The 21,504-nt window shown below is 33.6% G+C and overlaps 2 protein-coding genes across 2 annotated transcripts; one reads left to right on the top strand and one right to left on the bottom strand.

Moving 5' to 3' along the window:
- The first annotated feature begins 1,038 nt into the window (after positions 1-1,038).
- On the top strand, positions 1,039-3,641 carry LOC144565795 (transcription factor MYB52-like). Its single transcript, XM_078315631.1, has 3 exons — positions 1,039-1,451; positions 2,461-2,853; positions 3,156-3,641. Exons 1-3 carry the CDS (start codon positions 1,337-1,339, stop codon positions 3,317-3,319), a joined length of 672 nt encoding a protein of 223 aa, XP_078171757.1. The 5' UTR covers positions 1,039-1,336; the 3' UTR covers positions 3,320-3,641.
- A 6,159-nt stretch (positions 3,642-9,800) lies between these two features.
- SOS1 (sodium proton exchanger, putative (NHX7) (SOS1)) lies at positions 9,801-20,061 on the bottom strand. The gene is made up of 23 exons (XM_078315630.1): positions 19,808-20,061; positions 19,012-19,062; positions 18,624-18,715; positions 18,448-18,525; positions 18,045-18,202; positions 17,622-17,723; positions 17,228-17,345; positions 16,868-16,920; positions 16,648-16,713; positions 16,322-16,366; positions 16,167-16,222; positions 15,203-15,387; positions 14,888-14,941; positions 14,691-14,798; positions 14,178-14,409; positions 13,456-13,758; positions 13,238-13,335; positions 12,978-13,109; positions 12,654-12,872; positions 11,927-12,133; positions 11,339-11,600; positions 10,785-11,089; positions 9,801-10,333 (listed from the first exon to the last, which is right to left on the bottom strand). Exons 1-23 carry the CDS (start codon positions 19,950-19,952, stop codon positions 9,947-9,949), a joined length of 3,456 nt encoding a protein of 1,151 aa, XP_078171756.1. The 5' UTR covers positions 19,953-20,061; the 3' UTR covers positions 9,801-9,946.
- Between the last annotated feature and the right edge of the window lie 1,443 nt (positions 20,062-21,504).

Below are 21,504 nucleotides of genomic sequence, written 5' to 3'. Positions count from 1 at the left end.
CACTTTGAGGCAGCTTGTTCCAATTATAATTGCCTAGCTTGATATTAATTACTAATCAACGATTCCTGCATGGAGCATAAAGTGGGAGATGCTTATCATTTCATTGAAAAATATAATTGATACATAGTGTGTATGTGTATATGAGAAGGATCAAAATCTGCTTTTATTTTTGTGCATGAAGAGTGTTTCTGCTATCTCTGTTTTTCTAAATTCAGTCATTGAATTGTTTTGAGATACGTGCACAGAAAAGTTTTGAAAAAAAGTTGCTTTGAGATTCGTCCCCTCAAAAAAATTGAATGGCAGGATTCAGAAAAACAGGGATAGCAGGATTACTGTTCACAGGAAGAAAATAACAGCGGATTTCATTCCATATGAGGAGGGATCCACTTACACGTTTTTTGGTGACATTGATTACACTCTATATTTTCAAAGTTTTCAAAGTCTAAATAGTCGATTCAAATTGTTCAACAATATATATATATAGAGAGAGAGAGGGAGAGAGAGGGGTTGGCTAATATTACGTACTAATCAACGATGCCTGAAGCATACAGTGGGAGATGCTTATCATTTCATTGAAAAATATAATTAATTAGGTTGGATGTAACATGTAAGAATGTGTAGAGAGAAGGGAATGGGTTGGTTTTGAGTAGACGTTCTAGGTTTGAAACATGAGAGATGTTGAGTTCCGAACGGATTTAATTTCACCCCACCAAGCAAACGCCACACCTCGATCGCTCTTTCTAATTACATTACATAAAATATACCATTTGTTAGCCAACACGTAGTATTCAAACAGTGGTGCAACTATCTCCTGACTCTCTCTATCTATCTATCTATCTATCTATCTATCTATCTGTCTGTCTCTATCTTCTGTCTCACTGGTAACGAGAAAGAAAGAAAGTAATTCCCAGATATATATCTCTCTCTCTTTCATCTTTGGGGCTTCTCCGTTACACCTTTCTCTCCACCATCTCCTTTCGTTGTCTTTCATCTAGCCAATATATATGACCACACCTTTATCATGTTTCATCCAGCCCTCCCCCTCTCCTTCTCTTCTCGTTCTTTCTCTACTCTTAGCTAGGCTCACAGGAAACAATCACTAATTCAGAAAATTAGGGTTTATGTTTCCTCTCCTCTCCTGCCTTTGGTCCCTTTCATCAGCTTGATTGAAGATCAGGGAATTAAGATCAAGGATTCAGTTATAGGAAAGGAAAAACGATAGCAACTACTAACAATTACAATTAGTTTGATAATAATATCAAACAAAGGGACAGAAAAGAGCAAACTATATATATATATATATATATATATATACATAGATCACCTATTTAGCTAGATGTGCACAAGAGGTCATTGGAGGCCGTCGGAAGATGAGAAATTGAAGGACTTGGTCTTGCGCTACGGCCCACATAATTGGAATGCTATTGCGGAGAAGCTTCAAGGCCGATCAGGTGCGGTGGTTAATTACCTATTTTCACTGTTTATATATATACATATTTCAATTAAAATATATGCATATCTATTTTCTTTTCCCTTTTATTATCTTAATTTGATATTGTTATATATTATCTCCTTTACGAGAGGGAAACATGCATTTAATTAGGAGCTTGAAGATATGTCCATGAATACATTTGGCTAGACCACAGGTTAAAAGTTTTTACTTGGTATGCCCAACATTTGAAATAATAACTAAATTCATGCTATTTCAAATCATTGTATAGTTTCTAGCAAAAATAGAATAATACATGTGTAAAATCAATAAATTAATTAGCACTTTAGAGGAGAGAAAAAAGATGGATAAATCAATAAAAAAATAATAATAAGTAAACTGCAAGCTTGAGATAGAGAGAGCTCTCGAGGGGGTCAGATGGTCGGGGAGCGTTTAGGGAGTTTTTTTATGGTTGTTGCCGACAACAGATATATAAAAGAAATTTATTTACAGGTCCTAAATATACAAATTACAAACTCCCACATCTATACAAAGGAGTTATTAGTTTGATTCTCATCTTAATCCCTTATCGAGATCTCATAATTCTTTCCTAAATATTTATTCGTCAGTTCTCTATCTTTAGTGATGTATCGGTGATAAGAGGCAAAGTTATTACATGGCTTTTATCTTACATATATATATCATCATATAGAAATTAATTTCAATCTAAGAGGCAAAGTGAACTGTCTCTTTCCATTTTTTTTCCCATCTTTCACCCTCTTCTAGGACATGTTACATCATGAATTAGTTTGGTAATTAGTTCTTTTCTTTGTAATATAAAAGATGTTTAAACATCTCCACTTCATTTAATCTTATTGAAGAAATAAGAGTACTAATTTAATACAAAAAATTACAAACACACGTCATCACGGCTACGAAAATAATATGATATATTGTGGTTAAAACACAAAACAATTAATTTTCACTAAGAATTAATGCAAAAAACTTAATAGATATATATTTGTTTTCAGGAAAAAGTTGTAGGCTGAGATGGTTCAATCAATTAGATCCACGAATCAACCGAAGCCCCTTTACCGAAGAGGAAGAAGATAGACTACTTGCTTCACACCGAATCCATGGTAACCGTTGGGCTGTAATCGCAAGACTATTTCCCGGTCGCACTGATAATGCGGTAAAAAACCATTGGCATGTGATCATGGCACGGAGGTCACGCGAGAAGTCCAAACTTTCATCCAGCTGTAAGAGAAGCTACCATAGCGGTAATCTTAAAGATGTTAGAAGTAAAAAAGGAGATTCAGATATTAGCAGTTGGAATGAGAAATACCGTGCTGCAAACTGCTTCAACCAAAGTATAAAAGGATATTTGACGCTTCACCATGATTTTCATTTAAACTCCAATGAAGGTAACCTTATTTCTTGTTTGGTTTTAACTTTTGACAGTGAATAGATCTACTAGTTAGATGACTAATTAATCGCATAATCACCAACACACAAAAAGTTTCATTACAAATTTCACCTTTTTTTAATTTGAAAAGGAAACCAAGGTAAATTCTAATTTTTAACAATTTCTTCAAATTGATACAGACTGAAACTAAAATTATAAAGAAAAAGAATGTTAAGCCACTTAAGAATTAGTCTTTGAACTTAAGCTGCAAATTTTGTTAGGATGCATTACCAAATTATTTTTCTTTTTTAATGCATGCAGACATGAACAATCCTGCAGAGTTCTATGATTTTCTACAAGTAAATTCAAACTCGAATGAAACCAATTGTTGCTCTAGCGTCGATCAACAAGAAGAGAACGAAGCTAATCCAACTGATGGTGGTATACAGTTCATAGATTTCATGGAGGTTGGGAATTCTTCATGACACTTCAAAATGGATATTGTCATCTTATTATTAAAGGCTAACAGTTAGCAATACAGTTAGATGGAAAGTTGCACATAGATATATACCTATGCTCAAAGAACTTATTTGTGTAAACCGGCGTCAGTTGTGAGAGAAATTTAGAATTTTTATAATTAAAAGATGCAGTTGTATAGTCTCTGTGTAACCTAGGACTTCAATTAACCAATAGAGACTAATTTATGGTACACATATATCAATTGTTAATTACTAATAATAAAAATACATTTTGTGTTTTGAGCACAGAAAAACAGATTAATTACTTAATCCCAAATTAATTGAGATACACTTTGCCTATATATTCAGTTAGTCTAATTAAGTACACAATGATGCTATAATCAAACGATAAACAGATTAAAAACAGCGCTATGCCCAAATAGCGCCGCTATAGTGCGAAATATATAGCGCGACAGAGCTATAGCTTTTTTATGGTCCGAAAAAGCTATAGTGCGCTATTTAGAACCTTGAACGATATACATGCATAATTACTTTTTAATTCTTTTAAAAAAAATAATTAAAAAAATATATATTCCCTCCTTGTCAATATATATACGCCTCAAAATATGAATAAGAATGTGAAGACTACTATACTGAAGCATGCATCGACAGCAAAGTGGTTTTTGATGAAATGTCACGTTCAATATTGCACAATTTCAGTGATTACCGTTCCTTGTGAGTTACATGGTATATATAGGTCGAAATTCTTATATGACTAAACTTAAATTGAGTAATGATGAAGGTTCTAATTCATGATATGACACTTAACAACAACATATTCTTGGCAATTTCTCCATGTTAGTGATGTAACAGTCATTGAAATTTATTTATTAGATTTGAATTTAAGAATAACTTTGTTGATCAATCACTATCTAAGCTGTAAATATTGCTTTTCAGTTAAGAAAATAAACCCATAAGCGTAATTTATTTTTTTCTGTCACCATCTTAATTAAATAACTGAATTGGAAATCACTTGTAACTCGAACTTTCTTGGATCATTTTATCAGATAAGAACAAGTATATGTTGAGAATATGAGTACCAGAGAGCAATCACACAACACAGAAAGAAAGAAAATTGAGAAAGAGTCAAAATCAAAATACACAGATTTTATGTGGGAAACCCTCTAGGGGAAGAAAACTCACGGCCACTTGCCAAAACAAAATCCACTAATTTCTCAAAGTCAGTTACAAACCGATTACAGAGAGATTTAATATATATATGAAAACAAAACCACTAAAAGCCCTAAAAAACAGACTAATCTGGGCCGTACATCTTGATGGGTAACTAGATTAATCTGGGCCGTTGGTTAAAAGGATTTACATGCAATTGACTTCTCAGAAATAATTTTCTCCGGGCTTCGTAACCTCAGACACCGCTTGCAGTGGGCTGCCACCCCCCCGCATACTCCTAGAATCAGGCCCACATACATAACAGTATATATATATATATATATATAGAGAGAGAGAGAGAGAGAGAGAGATGGGCTATGGTGCATTGCAATGCATAGGCCATGGTGTGCATTGGACCATAAATCACTGATTCAAAGTCCAAATGACCGATCCAAATCGTTCATCTTGTTCTCCATATTAATATATGCTTGGAGACCAAATTTTATATATTTTTTTAATTTTTTTACTATTTATTAAGCCACTTTGAAAATCGCTGATCCAACGGTGACTGTTTGGAACAGTAAAATCAGAAGCCACCGTTGGATCAGCTATTTTCAAAGTGGCTTAATAAATAGTAAAAAAATTCCAAAAAATATAAAATTTGGTCTCCAAGCACGTATTAATATGGAGAACAAGATGAACGGTTTGGATCGGTCATTTGGACTTTGAATCGGTGATTTATGGTTCAATGCACACCATGGCCGATGCATTGCAATGCACCATAGCCCATCTATATATATATATATATATATATATATATATTATTAGTTATTACCTTAAAAATTAATTGTGAATTCCGGTAACTGCAACCATAGTCTATGCTTTCTTCAAATTTTGATTAGTCAGTTAAAACTTTGAAAGAGAGTCATTATAAATATTGATAATGTTAATATTTAATTATGTCAAGGATACACATCACACTTTCGCAAATTAAGAAACCGAAAGCATATATATTTACTTCGTTTGATATCTGATGTATATCAGATGTATGCAATAAATCAGAGGTCACAAAGGATTGCCCTTTCAGGTTTTGAACTTAATTGCGACCTCTTACACAAAGAGAATTATCTCTAGATCTAATATTAGACCAAAAACTGATTCTTTTTTTTAACCCTTGTTAATTAGTTTCTAATTGGCATGCATGAGAATTCTCCTAATAAATAAACTCCGGTTTCAACACTTTGAGTAGCTTTTGAAGGTAAATATATGTAGGGGCAGACCCACATGTATTTAGGGGGAGGCAATCACCTCCCTCTGGATTTTCATTTTTTTTTATAGAAATATATAGGCCTGGACCGAGTTTGTCCTTTCCTATAATTTATTTGTTCTTTTTGAAATTCTGATTTGTAATTTTGGTTAAATTTTGGATTAAAATTAGAATAAATTTTTGAATTATGATGATAATTAGTATTAGAAGTTAGAGCATTGAAAATTATAAATCAGAGCATTAGGAATTATATCCAATTATAAATGTTTTTTATCTATAATATCTGATTAACTAATAAATGTGAATCCAATTCACTATTTTTTTTTGCTCTCTCATGACGAAAATTGAATATATGCTTATATGCTTTTGCTAAAAACTGATTTGCTTCAGCGTCGATAACATATATAAAAAGACTTGGCGCTCTGTTAGGTTCCAAAATATAATAACAAAAGGAGGACACTTTCTTATCTTGATATCAGAGAAAGTGCCTATTCTATAGCCACCATTTCTGGGGAGTGCTATATATTTAGAGCGAAGTTTTTAAAATATTGAGCGGAGAGAGAAAATTTTCTCATCAAAAGTCAATTTTACCCTTTACTCTCTCTTCATTATCTGTCTCAATTAATACAAAGTTAACAAATAAAAGAATTTTTCATAAAAAAAAATTTGTTGGAATCTCACATTTATTTCATTTCCGTCTCCATATCTTCTTTCTCCTCCATGTTCTCTGTCTTCTTTTATCATTCAACTAGCACGCATAATAAAAATGAAAATGAATCAAATGTGGTGGTACGCCTTAGTAAGGAATAGGTATTGAGCATCAAATTTTATTTTATCATCCAAAAAAAACCAATAAATCCAATTTTATCATCCAAAAAAAAAACCCCAATAAATCCAGTAATTACATTTTTATCAGAATCAGTTTGAAACTGTTGTCCTATGCGGTACCAATTTTATATTTCAGACTGAGTTTAAATTGCTACGGGAAACTACGCTCTCAAAACAAGCTATTTAATTTTTAGTTTAGATTGAACATGAGGCCCACTGTTTTGTTCGAATTTCAGAACCAAAAAGAAAAAAAGTTGGCACTACCAATTTGGGATTGACGTTTGAAACTGCAGTACAAGTTAATAGGGCCAAGCTGTGGTACCTATTTGGAGTCGTCGTTTGAAACTACGAGACAAGCAATAGGTCTGCAGTTTCAATCTAAAATCCTTATAAAAATGATATTATTCAGGAAAAAAAGGATTAATTGGTTTTTTGTTTTTTTGTTTTTGAAGATGGTAAAAAACTAAAATCAAAGCACTTCACTAGTAATATTGTATTTTTTGTTTTTACAAATAATCTACAATATCAGCTTAGATGCATCGTTATTATGTGTTGGTATGCCCTGGTGATAAACATGTATTTAGCACTCAATTCACCAACTACTGGTTTGCAAAAATCAATATAAATGTGAGTAAGAAAAAATATAAAAGAATTGGAGGCTACTTGCAAATTTACCATGTACCAGTCGGTAGTGAAGATGTTACTCAACAATGAATAATACAGACGACATCTCAAAATGAATATTGTAATATTTTATTCTTTTGGTTTTGTTTACATCCCATACCCCAACTACCGTTTCTTATTTACTCTTTTTTATTTCTTTTTTAGTTTTTATTTCATGTAACTAAAAGAATCTGAACAGATTTTGGGTGTGGAAAGTTCTTTCCTTTATCAATTGTTTTCTTTGTTGACTTTGTATTAATTGAGATAGATAATAAAGAAAAAGAGTAAAGGACAAAATAGATATTTGATGAAAAAAATTTCTTTCACCGCTCAATATTGTAAAAACATCGCTGAAAATAGCACTCCCCATTTGGATTTTTCACATAGCAAAATCAGACCACATCTTGTATGAAGGCATATGATAAGTCCGTAACCACTAGACCCATTCACTAGTCACATTATTGGGCTCAGGATTTTCAATCCACAATTTAAATTTTGTGTCCAAATGCTGCAATTAATTATAGGCTTGTTAATTATAGCGCATTATTTTGTGAAAGTAAAATGTTTATTATTTGTCATATTTCCTTCACACAGGCATTTCTCATAGTGAAATTACCATGACGGAGGTAGAAAATTTTGATAGGAGTGACTGAATATTAAAATGTACAATTGTAACGAATGAGATTTGAACTCAAAATCTCTCAACTATAAAATAAGGATCCTGATAACAATCTCCGCAGGTCTATCCCCGCAAAAAACCCCGCACAAACTGCCAAAAATATCATGGGGGGACCGCTCAATAATTAGTACTCCGCAGAAACTGCTAGTATTTAACTTGAAGCATCAAAGTATTTATCGTGAATTTGCAAAGTGTTAATCTCTATGCAATGATCTCTATTTAGGAAAGAATAAATCAATCCATTAGTTGTCCCTGCACAAAATTTTTTTTTTTTTTTGAATCATCCCCGCACAACTGGGGACCATTAAATAAACAATCCCCTCATAAATACTTGCCATTTATCCCCGCACAAATTTTTCTTTTTTTCTGGATTGTCCCCGCACAACTGATGATCATTAAATAAACTATCCTCTCACCCAATGATAAATACTTCTCAGACATAAGGATAAATACTTTATAATACATTAATAAATACTTTATGTTACATGGATAAAAACTTATCAGACATAATTGCAACTTTCAGTACAATATGAATGATAAATACTTCTCAGACATAAGGATAAATACTTTATGATACATTGATAAATATTATATGTTGCATGGATAAATACTTATCAGACATAATTGTAACTTTCAGTAAAATATCAATTATAAATATTTCTCAGATATAATGATAAATACTTTATGTTACATGGATAAATATTTCTCAGACATAATTGCAACTTACAGTAAAACATCTGTGACAATGATAAATATTTCCCATATATAATCGTAAATACTTGTCAGAACAACGATAAATACTTTCTTGAACTTGTCAATAAGTAATGTTGAATCAAATCAAAGTATTATGAGGAGGGTTCAAATGCCTCCATTTTTTGTGCCTCCACCATGCCTCCATTTTTTGAAACGTTAATAACTCAAAATTTAAATCATAAATTTCAAAATAAAACCGTTAGATGTGATCTATACTATTATATCTATGTGCTCAAATTTTTTTATTACATTTTGGTATTCTTTTTATGTGAATTAATTAGCTGAAAAATTAACGTCTAGAAATTATCCACATTAGTGCGTTCTTACAAGCTCTTGATGGCAACCAAAACAAAGTTGAAATGTCATAATATTTTACAAGTGCATAAATAAAATGATGTAGATCATATCCAATGGTTTTATTTTGACTTTTAAGTTTTAAATTTTGAGTTATTAGTGTTTTAAAAAATGGAGGCATGATGGAGGCACCAAAAATGGAGGCATTTGAACTCTCCTCAAGTATTATTATGTCAGGGACAATGATAAATACTTCTCAGACATAAGGATAAATACTTGTTAGAACAATAATAAATACTTTTTTGAACATCAATAAACAGATAAATATTTATTAGCGGGAATTGTTATTAAAGGATAATATAATTAATGCGAGAATTGTTATTAGAGAACAGTATAATTAATGTGGAGATTGTTAATTAATACGGGAATTGTTATTAAAGGGCAGTAATTAATGCGGGGATAAATGAAAACTCTTAGAGAAATTAATGCGGGGATAAAAGACAGTTTAGAGAGTTAATTTGGAGAGAGAGAATGCGGGGTTAAATGGGAGGACAGGGGTGAGGAGATCAATATAATTATTCATAAAATAAAACTTTAACCACTAGGCTATAATTAAACATTTGTCATTTCTTAAGGTAACTAGACTATATAGAAAAATTTTAAAAGATAAAATTCAATAAAATTCTTAAAAGTATAATTAAAATTTTGAAATTACAGGGGTGGCTTAGCCACCTTTAGCTAAGTCTTAGATCCGCCCCTGTGTATTATTGAATACAAATGACACACTTGTATGCCTCCAAAGGCAAAAAAATGTTAAAATGCACAGAAATATACAAGAGTCTGATTTCAGAAAATGAGAGTGCAAAAACGAAACAAGTCATGCACTCCCTCTGATTCATTATTTTTCACATTATATCATATACATTTCTCAAGAAAACAAAATCTAGACCTTTACAAAATTACAAAATAACAAGCAGATAAGAACTATAGAAGATATAAACTATCGATTGTTCCCATCTGAAGCCTGGTGAAACGTCAAAGTACTAGGGGAATCAATTCTCACAATAACTTCTTCTCCAGCTGACTCATCATCACTTGAGTTATCCTCCTGTCTCTGTCTCCGAACTCTTGTAACAGGCAAAGGTGCAATGGAGCTTGGACCTGACCCAGCTCGGGGCAAAACCCTAGAGGCCAGAGCCCTTGTTCTCATACTTTCCCCTTCAGACTGTGCAGAGAACAGCGGCCGCACATTGGCACTGGCAGGAGAGGGAACCCTAAGGGACAACTCTCTATGTGTTGGGTTCGATTGAATGGTCGAAGATGAACGAGGCCTATGCAGGTTTTGTTGTTGGTGCCGGTGGCGAGCCCCTCCATGCATGTCGCCGATCTATGAATTCAAGGTGCAAACCAATTAAATTTGCTAAAGAAATAATGCACTGCAATTCATGTGTAATAGTTTAATGTAATTTTTTAAGAACATGCAACATATCTCCTTTTTTGTCTGGGTCATTTCCACATGATTCCTTACCACTAAACTGTGATAATATCAAACAAAAAAAAATACCAAATCTACCCTAAAAAATCCTGAATGTTTATAAAGAAACAATTTCAATTCATTCTACTTGATTCTTGTTCAACTTTTGTGGAGACATGAAAATTAGCAAAGTTGGGGGCAATCCGCAATTGTCATTCTTTAACCGAAATGCAGAATATACCCTATTAAGCTAAATGTTTGGTACTATATGCAAAAAAAGCAGAGACGGTATCAGGGGCAGTGCTAAAAGATAGAAACATTGCACAAATCTGCTGAAAGAGTAGCTTGAGTTAAGTAAACATACCATGCTACCGTACATGCTCAGCTGGAGAGCTCGAGCAGAGAAAGTGGAGCTAGCAGCTTGGCTCTCTATCTCATTCTGACTATCCTGCCTGTGGGGCCCTTGTGGAGACCTATAAAAGCTTTCAGGCCAACTCAGCAGGCCTGAGTGGCTACGTAGCACTTCACCTCCTGCCTGGGACAACATTGACATGGTACTATGCAAAGCCCGATCTACCTCGAGATTCGTAATATCAAAGAATATAATTTGGGCTCTTGCCTCCACCTGATAGTTTGATCCTCTGTGGAAGGATTTTCCACTGCTCAAGTCTGTGTTCAAATATAAAATCAAGCATCCACAAATCAGGACTGCAAATTTGAGTACATCCAGGTAGCAAATTGGCCAGTAGCATATGGTCCTAGCAGATATCCCATCAAGGAATATCAAATTAAGGCAGTGTACTTATTTTTTTATACAAAATGATTGTTTTAATATGAACAAGAACAGTACATCTATGGGCAGAATAGGCAAATTTGACATGCAGTTGCAGGAAATTAGAAAAAAAATATATATATTACCAGAAGTTTCTAGGCCAAAGAAGCTGAGGTCAGTGTCAGAACGAAGCAACACAGCAGGAGGGGTTATGAGGCTCTTGACCTCTTCTTGTGTCAAAAAACCTTCCAGCAAAATGCCAACATGATTAGCCGGTACTTCAATCACCTCTCCTTTTATGTGCATATTCAATATGGACCTCTCGACAACTAGTGCTCTCAGTTCATGCAATGCCATTTTTTCGAAAAGTTGCGGAAGCAACAACCTCATTATGACAATAGAACTTTCCTGTATCATTGTATTAAAATAATTTCTATTAAGTCTCATGTATGCCCCTACAAACCTCAAGAAATACCACATTGCTCCTATAAAATGATTTGTATCATCCATAGCCCCATAAAAACGTACAAACTATCATATACTCACTTCCATTTTAGTCTCTGTTCTCACATCCAGTCCTATGGTGAAAAATGAGAGGGGAGAATAGCTCAGCTCAGAGCAATGATAGGTCCCATATTTGAGGGGCTATGTTTGATATATTCAGGAGTAATGATGGGTCCGAAAAATATCACATACAACAATGATTATTATTATAAAATAAGATTATAGTGAACCTGCCAGAGAAATCCCTCGATTGCAGGATCAGATTTTTGCAGAATTTGTATCTTTTCGGCTTCAATAAAGAAACAGTGTACCACAGAGTCTGTTATCATGTCACAAATGTAAGGCTTCCCACTTAGTACTTCATATAGACCCAATGTGCTAGAGTGTGAGAAAACTGGGTGCAATGCATGCTTGGTACTCAGACTCGTACTTCTCCACTACAAAATAGAAAAAATGAAAATGAGAAAGTTTTAGAATTTCAATAGAGAATTGATTTTGAAATTTGCTAGCTCCAACTTTACTCTTGTTACAAATACCACAACCATTTTGAGATACTGTCAGCTGATATTGATTATTTATTGTAAAAGACATTTATTATCTATTGTGAAATTTGCCCCAACTATTTTTTTGCCTTTTTTTGAGGAAAAAAATGTGCCCCAACAATAGATGATCCTTTTCTTCAGTTCATCGAACTAATAATTAAATCAACAACATCAACAGTTTTGGCTTATCTATATTCTAAAATTAGTTTGAGATTTGGTCAGTAAATTTCCACGAACAGTGTGGTCAATTTTTCTCAATTTAGAAGTTTATATCAGTTTAGTGCTTGTTTGCAAAATAACAAAATCAAAGGTGTTAATAGTGACTAAAAGTACGATATTATTATGGGTTATTAGCAAATGATATTGATGAGGCTTATAAAGCCTTCGACATTAGCATTTTGAAAAGAAAACCTACCTTTACAACACCAACTGAAATTAGCCAGATACCGTTAGGCTTGGAACCTTCTTTATACAAGGTCACGCCCCGTAATTTCATGTTTTCTTTGGTGGAACTCTCTAGAGGCAATCTGGTCTGAGCAGGAAGTGCACCCAGCAAAGGATGTGCACGCAAAAGCTCACCAATTTTCGGCATTTTTACAAGCGGAGGATTTCTCAAGAGCTTTTTCAGGTCAGTCTGCTCAGTATTTCATCAATAGCAAAAATAAATAAACCAACAAGATTGAAATATAAAATCTTATAAGGGTACTAAGCAATAGTTTCTTTAAAAGTGGGTATGTACCTGAAGAGCATCATCCAGGTGGAACATCTCTTTTTCTTCAAGCAATCCAGTCTTTTGCAGATTTTGTACATAGTCACTCAGGTGCTTTAGTACTGAGTAAGTTACTTGTCTAGTTTTGACAACACGAAGGACCTGATATGATTTTTTGACAAAAGAGAATTATATGTAGAACATGACATAATACAAGCTACAGACTGTTGAGAGTTAAGTAAAAAGAGCAAACATGTCATAGTCCGAACATCTTCCAGGAAAATACAGACCTGAGGGAATGTAGCCCGAACATCTTCCAGGAACTTCTTGGCTCCCTCTCCCTCCTCAATACTCTCATTTCTTACTCTCGTTGCGATGTCACTCTCACCTAACAACAAGGGTTTTCAGAAAATAATCAAGAAATGAAGCTACAAACAAACTTCATTCTGTTTGTGTCCATGTGTGCGTACTTGCAAACACGACAACATAGAAATTAGAAAACATCTACCAATAAAATCATGCAGTTGTCCTCTGGCAATGCGGTGGGCCCGCAAAAAGGCTGCGCAAATGTTGCAACCACTCTCAAGCCTTTCAACAGTGAAGAAGGTGACAAGCCTTCGTGGCAGTCGGGTTATCTGGAGGAATCTGTAATGAGTCAGAAATTGCACGCTAGATTGTAACCCTTTCCAGTCGCACAGTGGTTCAGTTGACACCCGATCCATTGCCTCATCCACAGACCTCATCAGAATATTTGCAGTGGTTTGTGTTATCCTCCCTTCCTCTAGCATTACCCAGTAAGCTGATTGTACACCTAAGCAAAGGCAAATAGAAGTTCTTGACTATTACAAATCTAATAAACAGTATATATTAAAGCAATATGCAAAAAGAAGAAATAAGAAAGTCTTATTATTGAAAGATATTTTTACCATTACTTTTTCTCTCTAAGAATGTTATGCATTAACATCAAACTAATGGAAATGAGTAGCACCCGTAACTAAATAATTTAACCACTGATGGCTAGATAAAAGTAAACCCTATACACATACATTCAAAGTTTGGGTCAGGAATCTAGGAAGAAGAAATCTAATTTAAAAATTAAGAACAAAAAAACAACAATAAAGAAACTACTAAATTTGGAGAGAAGTATTGTGAAACATCAAGAGGGCAATGTATACAGTTTAGCAACAAGTAGATATGCAACATCAAAACTGAGAGTTTTCACTGCAGTACCATTTAAAAGCCTAACACGGATGTCACGCAGGCTTATATTATGCAAATGAAGGTCACCCTCGGGTACATCATGGGGATGTGAACGCTCTTCCTCTAGATTGCTCAAACATGTGATGTATCTCTTTACTGCCGGCCAGTCTGCGGGCCCAAGCTCCTCATCATCCCTCAAATCTCCAAATGCTTCCAGTGCCTTGTTCATCATCTCATATCTTGTATAATTTAAAATCCTAATCTGCAATAGATTTATCTAGCTAGTTTCAGTTTTCCCTTTCTCTCAATTCCCAATATAAAAATACAATTCCCCTTCGAAGAGAGTTCATTTTTTTTTTTTTTGAGAACATAGAGAGTTCATTTGTTGGTGAGTTTTCTTGACTGAAAGGAACTATACATGGAATTTATTGGTTTTATTGACTAACTTTACCAGAAAATTTGACCACTGTAGTGCTAGGTATCTAGTAACATTGCTACTGTCCTATAGTGTGATTTCTGATAGATATAAAAAGAGACACATACCTTAGCAGCTGAAAGCTGATCCATCCCCAAATAATGCAAGAGCATTTGAGTTGTTGACCCATTCACAATCAGTGTAAGGAACACAGTCCCACCAGTGAAAAATACAAACTCAAGCACACAAGAAAAAATAAATAAAATTAATGTCTTTCTCAAAGAAGGTTTCAAAAAAAACTTTTACTGCTGTTAGAAATATCTACCAGAGTTCCCACTTCTGGTGGGAGATAAGTCTGACCAGGAGTGTCACTTTCTCGCTATTAAGAAAAAAAATTAAGAAGCTGTTAAAATTTAGAATCTAAAGACAAAAATACTATATTTTTCTTTCTTTTGGAAACAAACTTGTTCCAACCAAAACACCCATGTCAAATAACATCCTGTTACCATAAAATAACAGTAAGTGTAAAACCAAAGAGCACATCACAAGACAAAGAAAAAAGGGAAACACAAAAGTGCTCTAATTAGTTGGTATATTATAACCTTGATTCAGCAGAGGTCAATATGCAATAAGCACCCACCTTAACAGATAAGCATAGAGCGAGCGCAACAGCACCTCGCAACCCGGCCCAAATCAAAATAAGGGACTCTCTCCATTCCAACCCGTATCCAAATTGTTTTAGCAATGGATACAAGGAAGCCACAACTAGTATGCGTGAAATTTGGACAAATACATATAACAGAAGTAGATAACCCCATGAAGTGCCTGTAAAATAAACGAAGGGTAAAAACATAAATAAACTAAACTACAACAAAGTTCTCATCTAGAATTTTTATTCTGGGACCATTCTACATATCAAAATATTAAGTTACCAGAAAACATCATAATGTTACCTGTATGGCTGTAAAACAAATATATTGCATACCACATAAAAATGCAAAAGCATTGCCTATACTTCTCTTTATTTGGATTTTCTTCATGTACAAAAGATATCCATACATTCCTCCTTCCTTGAAGTAGCAAAGTGTGGTTGTTTGTGCATCTTTTGGATACAATGGATATAATCACACTGATATCTTTTATGTTCTACTAGGGTTTATATGACATATTTTAGTCAGGCTTATATATGATATACTTTCAGGGACATGAAATATTTTCAGGTTAAATTGGCAATTTCTAATGAATTCAAACAAAGGCCCTTTCTTTGGTGTATCAATCTACCAAAAGGTCATTTCTACAAATTCCTCTGCAATCATTTTTATTTCATTTATATAAAAAATACTCTTATGTATTTAACTATTTATAATCTCCAAATTATGGATTTCTGAAACTTTAGCTCATGGTTTACAATCTGAATTTGGTCAACAAGAAGATACTCCTTGTATAAAACCTTATTTGATTGCTTCTTTTCAACTTCTCTTTTATCTTTGTATTTCTCCAACCTCAATTTAGATGCTCCATCTTAATGTGAAACGGGAGAGTATTTATGAATTCTGGAGAGAACATCAAATGAGCATACAAGATATAGTTGGTAAAAGTAGTACCATGTCTCTCGAAATGACTATCATTGTGTAGTACACCATCTGCAATAACCACCCCACTGACCAGTGGGACATTGAAAAAACATCATATTACTGCTCAATAGTTCTTATTAAATATTACTTCAATTCTGAGTGGGGTAAATCAAGTTAGTTAGTACCTCAGAATAAATATTAATGTATTGGCAATGTAAGCCACCATTTCCCTGAAAGTTAAATTAAGAAAAAATATATTAATATATAAATGAACTGAGCTGCCTAAACTTAGCATTTTCATTTACCAATGTTATTATATATCTACAGGAAAATTATAAAAACAAGGCAACAGTGTCTAACAATTATTGTTGCATTATCATTGAAAAGATATGCATGACGAGGTCAACTTACAGCAAGAGGTCTCGGTGGACCTCAGAAAAAAATACCCTACATGACCTCTTGAGGGGAAAAACTAGAAAAACTAGAAAAACTAAACCATGAAAGCACTTGCCAAAAGTGATGCAAACTTTGTTGGCCATCACCCTTGAAAGCTGTTTTTGCGAAAGCTGCATAGAACCTAGCAAAAAAATGTACGGAAAGAAAGTATAAGAAGTATATATGTTTAACAACATATTATGGCAAGATTTTAGCAGAAAACAAGATGCATAGTTATAGAAAAAAACCAAATATATTTACGACGACAGCAAATTAATGCAAGAAATGGAACTAACATTCCTAAAGTCATTACAGTCAGTACGCCAGAAACCTCAGCAGCATCTTGTGCCTGCAACATTATAAATACAGTGAAATTTTTCATAGCATTTTAGTTGGCTTTCTCAAATGTTTATAAATTATTGTATAATGATGTTTTGTAATCTTTTTATCTTTATTTTAATTGATCTTGAGAACTGAGATGCAAATAGAACAAAAAACTAATTAAATCAAGAGCCTTATTATCGTATAGATTCCAAGAACTATTTTAAGGTATCCACACTGTACAGTTCATAAAATTTACCAAAATGAGACTTAGGATCCAAAAATTCTAAAAGAAAATGGCAGAGTAACAGTTGGTGGAAGAAAAATAGACTTACGGTAAAAAAGGCAATATAACTGACAGCGAGTGTAAGTGAAATCTCTATTACTGTGTCATTGAAAATGTAGCCAAGCCATAGCACAGATACAATGCCAAATGCTAGACCCATTGCCACTCTGATAGTCATAAATCAGAAAATTATAGAATAAATTGTTTTCGCCAATAAATGGAAAAAGAGTCCCAGCACTGAAACATGCATTCGTTACTAAATTTATGAGCAACCCTTCTCTAATTTTCCATTTTTTTTTTTTGTTGTTGTGCTTGGGGTCTATATACAATTTGAAACATCTATAGGGAAGTAAGAAATTATGGTATGGTACACACCACATTGTGCAGGTTTGAGCCTTCACCAAGGTAAGTCACAGAGAGAGAGCGAGAGAGAGAGAGCTTACGCGCCAAGGGTGACTTGTGAAAGAAACTTTATTATGTCACCGACACTGAAGCTTTGGCCTAACACCATTTTATAGAATAATTGATACACAACAATAGCAGTCCTACAAAGGAAAAATAGAAAGGGAAATGCCTTTGAATTTAGAAGTTGAATCAAAAAGTAAAATAAAAACATTGTCAGATAGGGGATTATATTACCTACTATAGCTGATATACTCAAAATGTCACGTATACCCCTAGAAACACAGTAAATTTCCTACAGAGTGTGCCTATCAATTTTTTTGTTATAGTTCACAAGTTACCCATCCTCACGAAAGAAGTTTGAGAGAGAGAGAGAGAGAGTAGATAAACAGAGGCAGTGTGAGATTAGCATATTCAATGAAAAGTTGAGAATGGAGGAGTTGATATAAAACATCAAATCATACCCATCATTCATCAAGGATTCTCCCTCAATAATTGTGCTGAGCTTTTTACTAGCCCCCAGCTCCTTTAGCAGTGCCACAACAGCCACAGGATCGGTCGCACTAAGGAGCCCACCAAGCAACAACGAGGTCTTCCAATCCCAGTTATATGGAAATAATGTCTGATTTACATAAAAAATATAGAACTTTCAGGCAAAAAAAACAAAATCCTCGCTTCTTTTTCTTAGAGTTGATTACAGGGCTCCCATTACCTGTCAAATTGCCACACCTATTCTGGTATAGAGCATAACAAGCATTACTAAACACAAAACAAGCAGACTAATATTTAAAAGTGGTACGATTTTAGTAAGAAGGCGCTGATAGGTCCTCTACTGATTAGATTTAAGAAATTATTTCATGTGTTCACCTTTAGTACAGCTCCAAGAGCAAAGGTCGATATAAGCACACCAGGTCCTGCCAATAGCACCATTTGTACCATACATTTCTACATCCAACAAAGAATTGTTAAACAAAAGTTAAACAAAATATCTATGCCTCAATTATAAAAAAGATGGTGGAGAAGTAAAAAAAAAAGGGTAAAACCTTTATTTGGTGAACTTCCATGGAGAAAGAGCTCTCAAAGAGAAGAGCAGGAAGAAAAACGGACAAGAGAAGATTTGGGTTTATGTTAGCCCCTGCACAACGGTATTTAATATTTGAGTTAAAAAAAAAAGGGAGCCTTAGCTAGTTCTCACATTTGATTATTTTGTTGCTTATTTGCTTATTTGACTGTTTTGCTACTATGTTTTGTGAACAAACAGTACTGACAGTATATCTGGCCTAGCTGATCATGTAATTATTATGTTTCAGCAATGAATTGGGCTTCTAGCCTCTCTTCTTTTCTTTTCTTTTTAAAAAAAAAAAAGTATAAGAAGAAGAATGAAACAGTGTTAGCTGAAATTAACAAAGTAAGCCATTAAAGAGGACTAACAAAGACGGATGCCAGCTCCCAGTTTGCCTAATCCAGTTGATGTACCATATTCTGCCAAACAGCAATTTCAAGGTGTCATTAAAAGGATAACATATACTCTTAGGATATGAAAAAGGGAGGAAAAAAACTTCACTTTCAATTTCATTTTTATGTATGATAATAGAAGCACAAACAAGTTTGTTCCTTATAAAAAACAATGTGAAATTATATTATGTACAGGATCTCAATCTATCAAAACAGGGCACGCAAAACTAAACTAAATGGAACTTGAATTCAGACTGATTTTGTTTTTATGGAATCAGAGGAGAACAAAAAACACTGGTTTAAAAGAACTAACTAATTTGTCAATTTTCTGAGGGTGTGTCAAAAATTATGTTCTATTGCAACAGGGTGTTAACCAAAAAGGGAAATAAATCTACTACGATCCTACGATTCGAAATCCAACCTTTTATTTGTTTTGAGATTCGTGCATAAAAACAGCTTTTATGGAGATTCGTAATACTTAAAAAATGAAAGGTTGGATTTCGAATCGTAGGACCCTTTCGGATCGTAGCAGATTTATTTCCACCAAAAAGACGGAAAAGCCAAATTCAAAATCAGAATTTGCTTTGAAAGTTTTCTTCTTTAATTCTGCTTTAGATTTCTTTCGCAATCTGAGTGATCACATTTTTTGAATTAGAAAAATAACGAACCATAAAGCACCAAAACAGGAATCATGAAAAACAAAAACAAAAAATTAAGGAATTGCACAAAAAGTCCAATAGAAATCAGTAATTGTTGAGAACTGAGCTAGTACCGAGTGATCCCATTGCAACGCCCAGAATGAGAAGAGCGACCGTGTAAGGGACACGCGTACCACGGAGGAACTGGCGGGAGGCGATGCCGAGCACTAACGACACCCCCACGAACACCACCGCGTCATCCGGTGTGGATTCCACCATCTCTACCTTTATTGGAGCTCCGGTGATCTGAGCAAGTTAGCAGGGTTTTACTTTCTCGCTAAAAATGAGATGATTGGTGGCGAACTGGCGATGGACTTGTGAAGGAGCTATTAGAAATTGTTTCCTAACTGTGTAGCTTCTACATGGTTTTAAAAAAAAAAAAAAAAAATTGTTTCCTAAAATATTCCAAATTTTTTACCATATCCGCAAAAAAATTAAAATTTCAAACCTGTCCTCAAAGTTCTGAAAATTTGTGTTTTTATTCATTAGAAATTGGTCTCAGGAAAGATTGGCTGAATATAAAATGGTTGTTAATTTTTTTAAATAGATGAAATATTTTACAATTTATATGTATTAGAAGGATCATGAAAGAAAATATCTGAAAAATTTTAAAATTTAAATAGAGTAGAAGGACCACGAAATATTTGTCAGGTCAGATTTTTTGTGGTTGGAAAAAAAATGTTTCTTAGTGTGTTGCTGGAAAAAAAATGTTTCAGTCTGAGTTATTAATCTCGGTTCAAACTTTGGATCTGAGTCAATAAAAATATTTAGTAATCATTCTAGTACATTAAAATTATAAGGTACTCCATCTATTTTTTTAGGAATTATTTTATGAAAATATGAAAATATTATAAATATAAAATGACTTCTAGAGAAATAGATGGAGTGCCTTAGAATTTGAATGTACTATAAGAACCACGAAACATTTTTATTGATCCATATCTAAAGTTTGAACTGAGATCAATAATTCGGATCCAAACATTTTTTATATTTTTCTAACAATGCACTAAAAAACATTTTATTTTATTTTTCAGCCACAAAAAATCCGGTCTGAGTAATGTTTCGTGCTTCTTATAGTATATTTAAATTTTAAGATATTTTATCTATTTTTTTATAGTTCTTCTAGTATATATAAATTGTAAGATATTGCTTTTATTTTCAAAAATTAACAACATTTTATATTCAGCTGAACTTTTTCGAGGCCAAGCAATTAACATGTTCTACCACTTTGCAAAGTTAGCAGTAGGGGCAAAATTCAAATTTTCAAAAAATTGAGGACAGTTTGAAATTTTGGTTTTTTTAGGATATGAATAAAAATTCCGGTAAACTATTAGTTACAAAATTTTAAAAATATTTAAATTTAATCTCCCAATGTATTTATTTGAAAAAAAAATCATATTGAGTAATTTGAATCAACTATTTAAACTTCAAACTTCAAAAATAAAAATAAGAATCAATAACACAAACAACTTTGTAATACACATATCACCATATATGGGCTCAGAATACCAATAATATTATTGGGAAATTATTTTGAACTATTGTTAGCAGCATCTTTATCTTATAAGTTATAATCCGTGTTGTTTTGCACATTAAGCAGCTTGGGTCCGATGCTCATTGGACCCAAAGTGGTTCCAATGGGTTCGCTAACTGTCGGATCTGCTTTAGGATTCGCGCCCGCAATTTCACATCTGCTTTAAAATCTGTATACATGAATCCTAAAACAGATCTGACGGTTACCGAACTCATTGAAACCACTTTGGGTCCAATG

This window comes from Carex rostrata, chromosome 14 (assembly GCF_964058835.1).
Source record: "Carex rostrata chromosome 14, lpCarRost1.2, whole genome shotgun sequence".
NCBI lineage: Eukaryota > Viridiplantae > Streptophyta > Magnoliopsida > Poales > Cyperaceae > Carex > Carex rostrata.
The sequence above is the reverse complement of the archived record's forward strand: the minus strand, read 5'-3'. Positions and strand labels throughout refer to the sequence as shown.

Bases quoted from the DNA above. Each gene is read 5' to 3' on its own strand.
- SOS1 (XM_078315630.1), bottom strand. From the start codon at position 19,952: ATGGTGGAATCCACACCGGATGACGCGGTGGTGTTCGTGGGGGTGTCG. The intron at 14,410-14,690 runs GTATGTGTCTCT...AATCTATTGCAG, and splicing joins ATCAGCTTTCAGCTGCTAAG to ATTAGGATTTTAAATTATAC. The intron at 11,090-11,338 runs GTAATATATATA...ATTTGAACACAG, and splicing joins CTTTGGCCTAGAAACTTCTG to ACTTGAGCAGTGGAAAATCC.
- LOC144565795 (XM_078315631.1), top strand. From the start codon at position 1,337: ATGTGCACAAGAGGTCATTGGAGGCCGTCGGAAGATGAGAAATTGAAG. The intron at 1,452-2,460 runs GTGCGGTGGTTA...ATTTGTTTTCAG, and splicing joins GAAGCTTCAAGGCCGATCAG to GAAAAAGTTGTAGGCTGAGA. The intron at 2,854-3,155 runs GTAACCTTATTT...TAATGCATGCAG, and splicing joins TCATTTAAACTCCAATGAAG to ACATGAACAATCCTGCAGAG.